The sequence below is a fragment of the Mchenga conophoros genome, linkage group LG1, assembly GCF_057382185.1.
Source record: "Mchenga conophoros isolate Kocher_MC1m ecotype Shallow Benthic linkage group LG1, M_conophoros_male_GT1.1, whole genome shotgun sequence".
Classification (NCBI taxonomy): domain Eukaryota; kingdom Metazoa; phylum Chordata; class Actinopteri; order Cichliformes; family Cichlidae; genus Mchenga; species Mchenga conophoros.
The window spans coordinates 2,150,592-2,164,469 of NC_140526.1; the positions used below are offsets into that span (position 1 = coordinate 2,150,592).

The 13,878-nt window shown below is 46.9% G+C and overlaps 1 protein-coding gene across 2 annotated transcripts in view; it reads left to right on the forward strand.

Annotated features, from left to right (window-relative positions):
- Positions 1–13,878, forward strand: part of adamtsl3 (ADAMTS-like 3) — a 197,453-nt gene that overhangs the window by 101,662 nt on the left and 81,913 nt on the right. For both annotated transcript variants that reach the window (XM_085275485.1, XM_085275550.1), the window contains exons 5-6: positions 2,375–2,420; positions 4,501–4,737. In XM_085275485.1, the coding sequence (XP_085131611.1) occupies positions 2,375–2,420; positions 4,501–4,737 (283 nt within the window). The remainder of the gene's footprint in view (positions 1–2,374; positions 2,421–4,500; positions 4,738–13,878) is intronic.

The following is a 13,878-nucleotide window of genomic DNA, read 5'->3' on the forward strand; positions in this document are numbered from 1 at the left end:
AATACAGAAAACTGCTTCTGAACTGGAGTTTACGTGTTCAGAACACTGTTGAACATCAATGTTGGGTCCTCTTGTAAATTCAGGAGGGCACTAACGGCTGTAAGCTGTAGGCATTCCACATCCACGGCCGCTGCACGCCCACACAGAGTTTGTCTCACCGTGGTTGAGTCGTCGATGCATTTCAGCGGGAGAAATCTATTAATTGGCTCATTAATACGGTGCCGCGGTCGGCCGCTGTCCGTGCCCGGTGCAGCTGAACGGCTGCAGCGTGCTTCTCGGGCTCAGATCTGCACTAAAGAGCAGATTGGAGCAGAGCTGCTTTACCCCGGGATAAATGAGCTGCAACCAGTTTAGTCGAATGTTATTGTGAGTTAGCAGGACAAATGTGCATTTTACGGCTGTTAGCGCACACCGAGAGATTGTTAACAAGGTGGAACAGATTTAACAGCATGTCCGTGCTGTCACAGGGAACGGAGCACTGCGCTATGGCACATTTCACACAGGGCTCAGGTTCAGGCTGTGTGTGTGTGTGTGTGTGTGTGTGTGTGTGTGTGTGTGTGTGTGTGTGTGTGTGTGTGTGTGTGTGTGTTTACTTTTTCTTGGCTTTGTGGGCTCTGCCAGCTGGAGCTCAGTGAAGTGCTGAAATAGCTGCTGACTGAGTAAGGTATGCTGCAGGTGGTGTGTGCTATTACCTTACAGGTGTGTGTCTGTGTGTGTGTGTGTGTGGTAATCTATTATATTCATGGTGGATCTCAGGCCCCTGGAGGTCCGATCTGGAGCAAAGTTCAGGGTGAAAATGATGATGATGATGATGAATGATGAACTGGAAACAGAAAAGATGAGAAAACTGTGCACGTGTTTCTGTGACTGGTTGATAAGAACATTCAGCACCAGAATGAGTGATGAGTCAAACAAAAGCTGTGAAGTCCAACGATGCAGCCATGGACACCAGTCGATGTGAGGTTTGGCTATAGACTGTATATAAAGGATGGATACAGCCCCGTGACATCACCCCCGGTTTGATTCTGAGTCTTTGGAGACTGACTGCTGCTGGCCTCACAGGTTTCAGTGCTCACACCGAACTCCTCGTCACTCTCAGCCTGTTTTCATTTTAGACGAGTTGATTGAGTTTATGTTTGAATGCCTTCGCGCGTCGGAGAACCCGGTGACAGGATGATGTTTTTAGCTTTCTGGAGACAAGAGGAGCACGAAGCTCTGTCCACGTCTGCTGCTCCGCTATGATCATTGCAACTGAAAATACTGCAGTGTAATATTATCACCACCATCATTCCCATCGTTACCTCCACAGATGAAGCATTAATAGTTCCTCTGATGTCCACGTCAGGCCGATTCAGTTCCCGCAGGCTCGTCCAACAAGCAGAAATCAGCACCTTTACAGTCTGTTCAAAGCTTCATGGATGAGGTGAAGGTGGTGTAAACGGTCGGTGTAACAGAGGATGCTTGGGAGTAGGTCAGATGGAGGCAGATGAGGTGACCCGCTAAAGAGAGCAGCTGAAAGTAGGAGACGAATAAGAAAACAGCCTCATCCTGAGAACCGAGGAAAACAAATCTTCCCGTTGAACTTTTTCGTGATTTTCCTTCCTTTGGAGCTAAAAGAGGCCCCACAAACACACGACGTATCAGTGGAAAGCCCAGGAAGTCCTCTGTTTAGCACATCAGGACTTAGTAGGGTAGCTCAAATAAGTCAGTAGATATAGAGCAAAAACAAACGCCCACTGCAGAGAACATAAATGAACAGGCTGGTTCTCAGGAGGTTATGAAGTCTGTAGTAACAGACCGCACAGGAAGGCTGAGCTCCAGTTGTGGTGCAGACGGAAATTCAGGGATTGTATAGGATGTCACTGAGCACTGATTAGCAGGTGTCTGTGTCTGAGTGATGCTCCAACCAAGACAGCTGATTCACCGTCAGAGGTCAGAGGTCACGTCTGCCTTCAAACGAACAACAGAGGAGCTGAAACGCTTTGTTAACAGGGGAAGAAGCTGTTAGTGAGGCTGCAGCTGCTGCTGGGCCTTCTTTACCACAGCGTTGGTGCTGTGGGTCCAGGTGAGGTCAGTGAGTGACAGTGGGGGGGTTGTGTCTGCCGCCCCCCCCACAGTCAGCAGCGTCTTCACTGTGAGCTCTGTGTGCTGTAATGAACTGAGTAAGTCAGTAATTAGGAGATTATTGTCTCGTTACACCATAATCTCTGCGCCCCAGTGGAACCATCACCATCATTTTTATCTGATTATAAAAATAATATTTGGCAGCTCACCGGCTGATGATGGGAAACGGTGCACGACTCGCTGTTTTTAAAGCTTTTGATGTCTTTTGGTTTTAATCACTAAATCGTTTTTTTCTGACCTTGTTTTACAGAAGCTGTGAAGGAAAAAATATCCGCTACAGAACCTGCAGTAACACGGTGAGTCTGAGTGGGTCTAAGGTGGTCCAGGCGATGCAGAGAGCTCAGCCTCAGAGACGCAGGGAGGAGGGACTCCTCCATGAACAGCTGAGGTGGTTCCACATCTGCCTCGTAGCGTTTCAGGCTTGTCCAGCTGGCGGAGGCCCTGGAGATGCTGGAGAGATTATGTCCGTCAGTGGGACCCAGACAGAGCTCTGAGCTTCTCTGCCCAGGCGCAGCTGTCAGTTTAACAGAGGAATGAATCGTGCCAACCGCTCTCCACATGAGCCAGGACGTTCCTCGCTGCTCAAAGGGAGTTTTTCTTCCCACTGTTGCCAAAGCGTTGGCTCACAGATGGTCGTCTGGAGTTGGAGGGTCTTAACCTTACGAAATAAAGCTCCTCGAGATGACGCTCGTTACATGTCCATGACGGGGGCTTCACCTTCCAGCTCAGCTTTCTCCACCACAGCGGTGCAGCACTGATCCACCTGTCATGTTCACACCTTCCTGTCCCTCATCAGGAGGATCTTCCTCACTTGGGGCACCGACTCCTCCAATCAAGAGGGAACAGAGACGCTCAGACTTTTGGGCGCTCGCTCTGCTTCTCACTCAGCTGTTAAACTCACAGAAGTCTTCTTAACTTAGCATCCTGTTGACCTCGCGCTGCGATGACAGATGGGAGATGCAGCTTAGATTTTCGTTTCTTTCCCGTCACTCGGTTCCTCCTCTGCACAGTCTGCCCGTCCTCCTCTTCCTGTCTGTCGATGTTGCCGTTCCGGTCGTCATCCCGGCTGGCTTCGGCGTGATCAACTGCTGTAAACGAAGGAACAAGAAAAACCAGAAAAACAAAGAGCAGAAGTCTCCTGACCAGCACCCCCAGAGATGGCACGACTAAAAAGCTGCCCAGGAATAATCTGAACAGACCAAACACAAATTTGGTCTGAATGTGTGTGTATCCTCCTCTACTTCCTGTTTATGCATGAAAACCTCATATGATCTATAAGCTAATGGCAACATCACAGATCCGGCCTGCTGAAATAACCTCGCCATTTTTAATCCGAGGAAAACCGGCCTTATTTCTCTCGTTCCCCACTGAAGTGTTTTAGTCTGGATCCATTGCATCCGGTGAGAAAAATTCCCAGGTTAATTTCTATCCCGTGTCTGTTGACACGTTGAGGCTAAGTCTGTGTGAACCGGAGCTCGGGCTGAAGGATACGAGCAGTGGCAGAGTGTGACTGCGTGGAGCCGATGTGTCACACCGGATTTGTCCAATTCTCCGTCACACGGAGGAGGACGGATTTTTGGCTGCCAGAGGAGCAAACGTCTGGTCTCGATCCGAGACGACGTTCGGTCCTAAGAAGCACCGAAACAGCTTCTCTGCAGCATCACCTCCTCTCGGTCACACAGACGGACTTCCAGCTGCAGCTTCGTTTTCCACGTTCTGTGGATATTTGAGTCATTAAAAGGAAACAACAGCCCTAAATTCAGCTGAAGCGTCTCCCAGCACCACCCTCTAATACACTGGTGTCACAGGAAAGTGTTAGTGTGGTGCATCTAAAAAACGAGTACTGATATTTTTATATCATCTGAAAGAAGAAGGAGTAGTGAGGCTGATGACTATCACTCAGTGATGTGGAGCTGACAGTGAGCGGTAACCAGCCATGGGAAGCTGCTGTCAGGCTTCACGGCTCTGTGGAGTGTCTGAATTGTGTTAAACCAGAGATCTCTGCTCTGCCGTCACAGACTCCCTGCTGCGAGTTTCTGCTGGTGCCAGAAAATACCTGCTTCCTCCAGCTGTTTGATCATCTGCTGAAATGTTTAAGCTCCTCCACAGGTTGGAAATGCAAAAGTAAAATGTTTGCTCCTGAGGAAAACCTCTAAAACTGTGTGGCCTTCAGGGCTCACCGTGGCCAGCCCAGAGATGTAACCTCTCCAGCGTGTCCTGGGTCTGCCCAGGGCCTCCTCCCTTCTTTAGAAACAGAAAGTATGAGAGCCATCTGAATTAGGAGGCGAAATATGAATTTCGGTCAGTCGTCACGTGAAAAAACGAGATGAGTTTATAAAGAGTTATTGTGGTGACACTTTCGTCTCCTCTCCTCAGGACTGCCCTGCAGAGTCGGGGGATTTCCGGGCCCAGCAGTGTTCGGCTCACAATGACATCAAGTACCAGGGCGTCACGTACGAGTGGGTCCCAGCGCCGTACGACCCCACCGCCCCCTGCACTCTGCGCTGCCAGGCTAAAGGCCGAAGCCTCACTGTGGAACTGGCCCCGAAGGTGCTGGACGGGACTCGGTGCCGAGCGGACGCCTTTGACATGTGCATCAGCGGAGTGTGTCAGGTAAGGGACGCCATGAGAAATCCTTCCTGCCACTGCTGGCATGAATAGACGGTACTGAACGCGGGCACGTACCGCCCCCTCCTTTCTCTGCTCTCGTTTTCTTGCAGTTTTTATATTTAATAAAAGTGAAGTGGAAGTGCAGCTTTTATGTTCTCAGGTTACGGTAAGTGTCGAGCATTTGCTGCGTCGTGTTGAAGCCCTCGCACAGGTTCGTGCTCATGATGTTGAAGCTCCTAATGATGCCTTTGCACATCCATAACTCGGAGTGAGCACACCCTGAGGTCATTGAACGCACCCGATCGGCTCTACGGAAACCAAAAAGCTACAAAATGAGTTTACAGACGGAGCCACTGCGACTTCACTGCACCTGATCCTCAAAATAGGCGTAAAAACTGGAGCTCTAACTTCCTGGCTTGTCTCAGCCGAGACAGCCGTGTTATTGGTCAGACAGTTGCATTGAAATTACAGCACAGGTCTAGCAGACAGCTATTAGCTACAGCTGTGCCTGCACATCTGTCAGAGTGCCAAAATCAAACAGGTGCGTTAATGAAATGTTTGCTAGGACATGAACTATGGAGACCACAGAGCCGTTTGTTCCTGCTGTAAGGAGGGCGGGCTTACCGTTGGAGCCTGCCTCGTGTGGATGTGAGAGGAACTGCTGGTCTCAGTGTTTTCCACGCCGCCTTCTTTTTCCAGCCTGGGAGGTTGCCAGTTGGAGTCAGCCCCGGGAAATAAAGTGCACTCCCCTGTCCCACATTTAATTGACACATCTGTCCACCCTTCCTGGCTCTCTGCGGAGTTTGTAGCTCTGTAATAACATCAGCCCGATCCGCTTTGCTTCCAATAAACAAGAGCCAGAATTGTGTTTGACACTCGAGTTCACTCGAGGTCGTGTTTTTGGCGTGCCTCCTCTACATTTTGGCCTCATTAGTTCAGTTTTGTCCCAGTTAAACTGTGATGATCCTCGCGGGCCACGATGAAATAATGAAAGCACAGAGACGCCAGAATCACCCCGAGTGGATTATATACGGACTCTAACTGCTCGACAGGAGCGGCGTCGCAGGTATCACACCTGACAGACGCGTGTAGTGACTCTTTGGATGGCGGCAGGCAGCGGTGGCGTACATCTATCACGAGCTTTGGACGGCTTGTTGTTTTTCATTCACTTTGGCTGCATCTCATGCTGAACACCGAACGGCAATTTCACTCTCCAGCCAACAGTTAATTAGTTAAATTTAACTCAGCCTCTGAAGTGTGGCAGTAAACATGTTAGAAGCACTGGACTGTAAGCTGTGAACACAGCGTCTGCACACTGCCCAGCTCCGGATCTCCTCACTGCTCACTATGAAATGTTGAAAATGTTTCGTTTAAAGGGGAAATTTAGGAACTCACAGTTTGGTTATTTGACCTAAAAAAAAAATTAGATATCTGTGAGTGTCTGCAGTGGCTGGTTCAGGGACCTTCTCCCTACAGAGCAGCATTAGCTCGGGGATGGTGGTGTGTTTCCTCTTCACTGACTGAAGTCCTGACATTAGAGGTTTCTGCTGTAATCCAGGATTCAGTATTCGCTCAGTAACAGCGAGCTGTCGTGGCACAGATGCATTAAAAAACATCCCAATGTGGCGCTACAACACAATCGGGTTTCACGAAGAGCACGCCATCTGTCTGGTCTCATCTGTCCACTGAAAGCATGCATCACACAGCCTCCTGGTTCATCCGTATGATCTCTGGCACCTTGCTGACTGATATTCAGTCAGCAAGGTGGTTGGTTCGGACGACATAGATGTGGCTGTACGGAGATGCGTAACACGGTAAGGGGAATTGTTGAAAAGAATATATCAATGGGTCAATAGGTTCTACTATAGGAGCACAGGGGTGTGTTTAAATGAGACACAGAGACAAGAGTGTAACTCAAAAGAACCAGCCGACGTTAGTGAAATAAACCATTAAAGGCACTTTACAATTGTAGAAAGGAAACGTACAAAAGATGAAAGAAAAGTAAAACACATAAACTACTAAGACAACGACTTGGCCAAGTGTTACTTTTGGTTTTCAATGCTGGGCTTCAATGCTGGGTGCACCCTAGTCACCTGACTCCTTAACTTTGATAGAAACATATTACACAAATCTCACACTCCTTTCACATGTGGAGAATGTTCTACACAACAGCTCATTATTCAAAGTCCCAAATAAAAAATGTCCAAAAAATTCCCAGGTGTGAAAGAAAATAGGGGTGAGAGAATGTCAGGCAGTGGTCTCATGTATAACCAGCTGTGTGAGAGAGTGTGAGTGATACAGTCCTACCACACCTCAAGGTGCAGCACATCATCAAGTGGAAAAGACGCGAGTCTCAGTCTCTCCAAGTCCAGGTGGGAAGGCTCGCCATCGAATCCACCCCTGACCTGCCAACAGACGGGGTCAGAAGAGCAATTCAAATATTAATTATGCTGTTCTAGCTATAATGCACAACTTAGGATTTTGTTGACATCATACTCTACATCAATTTGCAATTAAACTACTCAAATTTGATAAAATAAAACATCTCTGTTACATAAACTGCAATATATTATCTTATGTTAAAAATTGTAATACAAACACTTTTCTAAATACATTATGAAAACATTAACACTTACAACCAAGCTAAGTAAAGTTAGTGCATATGTGACAGTTATTAACCAAACAATTCAGATAAATTCAGTTACTGAACAATAAAGTGCAAAACAGATTTAGGCTACGTCCACACGTACCCGGGTATTTATGAAAACGCAGATTTTTCTATGCGTTTGCACCTTTCGTCCACACGTAAACGGCGTTCTCGGTCACTGAAAACGGAGATTTTTAAAAACTCCTGCCAGGGTGGAGATTTGTGAAAACTCAGTTTTTGCGTTTACGTGTGGACGAGAAAAACGGAGAAAACGCAGAAAATGCAGCGTCTTCTTCTTCTTTGTGTTTAACGGCGGTTGGCAACCAACGTAAAGGAGCATTACCGCCTCCTACTGTTCCGGAGTATGGGTCAGACACAAGCTGTATCAAAAAACCCCAAAAACGTTTCCTTCATTTCTGCGTTTACGTGTGGACGAGATTATTTTTCAAAACGAAAACGGAAAATCTCCGTTTTCAAACATACCCGTGTACGTGTGGACGTAGCCTTAAACTAAGACATACATGTACTCAGCGATCTCAGTGCATCAGGCCGAAGACAATGGTACGGTGTCTCTCGGTCGAACCACGCGGGACTCTAAACAGCGTAACAGGGCATGTTTTTTTCTTTAATGACAGTACTACGACGTGAAGGAAAATAAACATAAAGTTGCGCTTCAAGTGTTACCTCACTTCTGGAAGCAGAGTGAGATGAACTTCCAGGCAGCTGATAACAACTAGAGCTAATGAAGGCTAACAGTTTAGCTAGCTTTCTAAAGGCGCCAGAAAACTGCAGCATTCGTCTGTTTACTCACTTTGACTACTTTTAACATGAAAGGCAGCTGATAACCAGCGAACTTATGTGCAGCACAGTTGGTTGCAAACTTTTATCTAATACTTTTTCCAACTCAAAAACTTCAGTCTCTCAGGGATCAAAACTTTGCAGCGCAGCTCAGCACGCGACTACACACACGTAGCGGCGAACACAGAGCAGATGGGAGGGACACACAGCGGCAGGATGCTTTCCCATTGGTCAAAGCATACTGGGACCTGTGCATTTCGATTGGTTTGACAGGCTGTCCATCTCTACTCATATTTATCAGTCCTTAAAGTGGTACCCTCGTTTTATTTGGGTTACAGATGTCTCTGAGACAGGGCAGGAGATTGTTCAACATCATCTTGGAGAGTGAGAGGAATCCTGAGGAAGGGAGAAGATCAAAAGTGCAGATCTGTAGGAACTACAGTGGGATGAAGCTAGCTTCAGAGAGTAGTTGAAGAAGAGCGGTGATGATCAGTGAGCAGCAGGACAGCTTCACGATGAGAAAGAGGTTTCCTTGTGATTGCTCTGAGAGGGCAGATGTTGGCCAGGTCTTTGTGGATCTGTGAGAGGAAGTCAGGAGTGCTAGAGAAGGATGTGAAGGTGGTGCAGGACATGTACGAGGAGGTGTGCAGTAGGAGCGACTGATGGGATGAAGGTGGTGGTGGGATCGCATCAGGAAGCTGCTCTGACCCCCGTCTTGTTTGCAGCGGTGATGGAAAGGCTGACAGATGAAGTCAAGCAGGAGGAGCAGGCGGACTATGGTGTTTGCAGACGACGCTGTGATCTGTAGTGAGAGTAGGCAGACAGGTGGAGGAGAGCCTGGAGAGGTGGAGGTATGCTCTGGAAAGAAGAGGAGCAGCAAGACAGAATACACGTGTCTGAATGAGAGGGAGACAGGTGGGAAGGTGAATGTGCAAAGAGCAGCGGTAGTGAAGGTGGATGTGTTTAACAACCATCCACAGAGAGCGCAGGCAGGGTGAAGCGGGTGGAGACGAGTGTCAGGAGGGATCTGTGACAGAAAAAGAGCAGCAGGCCTGAAAGGGAAGATTTAAAAGACGGTAGTGAGAGCTGCTGTGATGGTCTGGAGACGGTGGAGGTCGAGCTGAAGGTGTTGAGAGCTTCTCTGGTGAGTCTGATCAGAGGGTTTGCACATGTGCAGAGGTGGGAGGATGGAGGTATCGGACAAAGGAAGATGAAGATGGAGCTGCCAGGCAGGAGGAGGAGAGGAAGACCTCAGAGGAGGTTCGTGGATGTAGTGAAGGAGGACATGCAGAGGGTCGGTGAGACAAAGGAGGAAGCTGGGACAGGAGGAGGTGGAGGCAGATGATTCGCTGTGGTTTATGCAGAGCTCCAGAGGGTTTATCAAAGCATGTAAGCTCCACCAAACTGCTGACAAAATCCTTAAAGAGCAGGTTTCTCTTAATGAGACGAGCGACTTCTCCCAACTTCACATTTTTGACTCAAACTAAATGTGTCGAGTCAAAAACAAGAGAACAACACTGAAAGAAAAAGCGAGAGGAGCTCTGACAACGAGTAAAGAAAAAAGTGGAAAATTGTGACAGGAGGAGCGAACAACAGAGTGAAAAGGGTTATTTCCTCTCAGCTGCTGCAGCAACAGTCAGTGTAACGAGCTACACCGTTCTCATCAAATCCAATAACTCGCCCCGCTTATACACATCCAGCTGCCTGCATCACACTGCACCTGCGACCGCGCTGCTCCGTGGATGGAAAAGGCCGACGCATTCGCAGACCGACACTTGAAATTACACATTATCCTTTAATGGTGTCTTTATACAGAAGTCGTAAGAGGCTTTCTCCATCCGCAGCTGTCGTCCGATACTTCAGCCTGTATTTACTCCGAGGAGAAGCTGTCCTCCTCCCTCTCTGCTCCGCTCGCCTCCATTCAGCAAACGCAAAGATACATAAACACTGTGAAGTGGCTGCAGGGTAACGGAGCAATTAGGACACGAAATAAAAATGTTCAGTGTTTATATGCGGTAGTTTAATATCAACAGAAGGTTTCAGTGTTTAGATCTGAGGCTGTTGTTTCCGGCCGCTGTGCCAGAACCGCTCATAAACTTCAACGCAAGTTCCTTCTGATGTGACACAGTGTGTGTGTGTGTGTGTGTGTGTGTGAGTGTTCCCATCATTTAAACAGAGCCTTTTATATTTTCTTAAAATGGCACATTTTGATTTTAAAGACTGAGAACGTCTTAATGAGGAGTGACGTGTGACCCTGGGGATCTGCTGTTGGCCCGATTCTCACTGTGAGAATGAGTTTAGGCAGAGATGACATCGGGATTAAAATTGAGTCTTTTACAACATTAAACACACGTTAAAGCATCAGGAAAACTTTTCATTTTCCAGGAAGGTTTGAAAACATCAACAAAAGATGTAGAACAGCAGATAAGTAACTCTTTAACTTTCCTGTTCAGAGATGGGATAGAGAGACAAAACTAATTACATATAAACACACCGGGAGTTAGAGAGGTGAGTGCATCATGGGAATCCCCGGCAGCCTACGTCTATTGCAGCATAACTAAGGGAGGATTCAGGGTCACCTGGTCCAGCCCTAACTATATGCTTTAGCAAAAAGGAAAGTTTGAAGCCTAATCTTGAAAGTAGAGATAGTGTCTGTCTCCTGAATCCAAACTGGAAGCTGGTTCCACAGAAGAGGGGCCTGAAAACTGAAGGCTCTCCCTCCCATTCTACTTTTAAATACTCTAGGAACAACAAGTAGGCCTGCAGAGCGAGAGCGAAGTGCTCTAATAGGGTGATATGGTACTACAAGGTCATTAAGATAAGATGGGGCCTGATTATTTAAGACCTTGTATGTGAGGAGCAGGATTTTGAATTCTGGATTTAACAGGAAGCCAAAACAGGAGAAATCTGCTCTCTCTTTCTAGTCCCTGTCAGGACTCTTGCTGCAGCATTTTGGATCAGCTGAAGGCTTTTCAGGGAGTTTTTAGGACTTCCTGATAATAATGAGTTACAGTCGTGCAGCCTGGAAGTAATAAATGCATGAACTAGTGTTTCGCTCTCAGACAGGTGGATTTGCATGTCTGTGCAGTTTAAGCACATCAGGTCCAACTGTTTTGTTCCTGTTTTTAAGACTGTATTAAATGAGCAAGCAACCAAATGGTCAGTGACCAGCTGACCTGAGTTGGTTTCTTCTGCTACCAGCTGGTTCCAGACCCTCAGATGTGTCATTGATGGAGGAGGTTTCTGTGATGCAGCTTTACTCAGCGTGTACGTCCAGAGAGTGCATGCAGCTCCATGCAGCTGGACGTGAAGTGACTCTAAAACTGCAGTTTTTCTGAGACGCCGTGGTGCTGATGGCCTGCAGCCACTAATGGTTGAGATTCTGCGTCAGCAGAGAAGCACCACTCATTTCTGATTAGGACTAATCAAATCAACGGTAATCCTCACACGCGAGGACCTGCTCACGCCCGCACTGCAGCGTCGGCCCGAATGAATGAAATTACGTGCCAACAGATATTTGAATTCCCTGATAACAGTTTGTCACCTGAAGTGAGGATGAAATATTCGCACAACCCTGACGTTCCTTAGGTGCACTAATCTGACATTTTGTGGCACACACTGCAGATTAGACGCCTCTAATCCTCAGAATTACACCCCAGCTCAGTCACTGACAGCCTGATGCCTTCTTTTCTCAGCTGCACACTCCAGAACACCAGTTCCCCATTTCATAGTTTTACTGTGAGTTATGATGAATCTGTCAGACGCTAAGTTAAACCACGCGGGCTTCCTAAAGCTGAAGGAGCTTCTAAGATTTGGTTTGTGAACTGAAAAAGGTCATCTCACAGCAGAAAACAGTGCTGTTGGAAGGATGTGACACGTGCCAATGATGTGTAATTTCCTCGATTGTTGAATTCAGCTGAAAACAGCATCTCTGAAAACTTCTTTGTCTATTTTCAGAGATTTTCTCGTAAAGACACAATTTTATACCCTCATCATGTGTAATCACTGCTCTCCACATTTTTCCTTTCACCCTCTTACGTGTGTGATGTGTGCAGGGCTGACATTTCTGTACAAAACACAATCTTAACTCACTAAAGGCAAAACATCAAAGAGTATTTTCTGCCTGTATGGAGGACCAGGAATGCCAGAATTATGAGCCAAGACGTGAGCTGACTCAGTAAATCCAGATGCCATTGAACGCATCCTACCATCCATCTGTCCTCTGACCTGTGCTGCTTTAATCCTGGATGTCTCTTTTATGCCTCAGTCATCCAGCAGAGCCACCTGGTGTCAATCAACCAATCACAGCTCAGTGCACACTTTAAACGGCAGGTGCTATTTTTGATTAAAGTGGAAAAGGAGAGTAAAGACAAAGGGAGCTGTATTTAATGCCGTTTCTGTCATGGCCGGGATGGCCGATGTGTTTGAGGTGTGGACCCAAAAGCAGACACGGGAGAGAAAGCGAAGTATAACCAAAGGTGAGGCGAGAAACTAAACTAAAACCTAAATGTGAGCACTGTGACGTGGAACGTGAATCTGAACAACAGCATGAAAACTATCCTGAGACTTGACGTAACAGGACACGAGACAAACAGACGACGCGACACTGAACAGAGGGAGACAGAGGACCTAAATACACAGAAGGGTGACGAGGGAAACAGCGAAACTAAACACACTGAACATGGAAACAAGACTTTCAAAATAAAACAGGAAACATGGAGAGATGAGTGGACATACATGACAGACAGGAGACATGGAATGAACACGAGGAGAGAGACGCGGACACAAGGACACGACACATGACAAACAGGAACAGACATAAACCAGACTAAACTCAACTAAGACAAACTAATAATAAAACTAGAACTGAACTTTCTCTCAATAAGCAATCATAATAATGCACCCTGTGGACTTTCTTTTCCTGCCTTTACTTCTGTTGTTCGGTTAAAAATGTCTTGTGTGTATGTAGACACATGTGGTGTCTGTGTTAGGGTCCTACTCTACAGCTACTTCCGTACGTACGCCGTTGTTTAGCGCGGTGTAATGATCACGATCAGAGGGAGAAGACGGCAGTGCAGCAGGAGAACGACAGACAGAAAAAAGATCAAAAATACAAGAAAAAAAATAGTAAGCTGCGTTAAGTCTAGATTGAGTCTTTTAGAGGCGACAGGAGTGGGAGTAATTATTCCATTTTATTCTTCATCTTCAGCCTAGATTTTTCTCCCACAATAACTTTCTGCTTTAGGAGTTTTCCTGCTTCCACGGCTGTTACTGTGGAGGAGTCTTTGTGCTGCTTCCTCTTTCATCTTCTCTGCACTAAAATTCCTCTTTCATAAGCACTAAAACATATTCAGGGCACGGCTCGAAACACTGAAATCCCAAATGATCCAGCCTAACAACATCAACGTGAACACTAGACAACATGGTCTGTGCGAGGAGCGAACATGTTCAAGGATATGGAAAAGCGTATATATGGACTCCTATATGTCGTGTATTTTTAGCTTACTGATAGCAGCAAACTTTATAAATCTCTGTCTCCAGTGTGTATGTGGAAGGCTGAGACAGCAGGTACTGAAAAACACTGTTTAGATTTATCAATATTAGTATGGACATAGCCTCGGTGTTGTGAAATGTTCCTGCTGGGAAGCTGTTTGGCCAGAATCCAGGTAGGAAAAGAAATGAGCCTGCTTCCTCCAGGC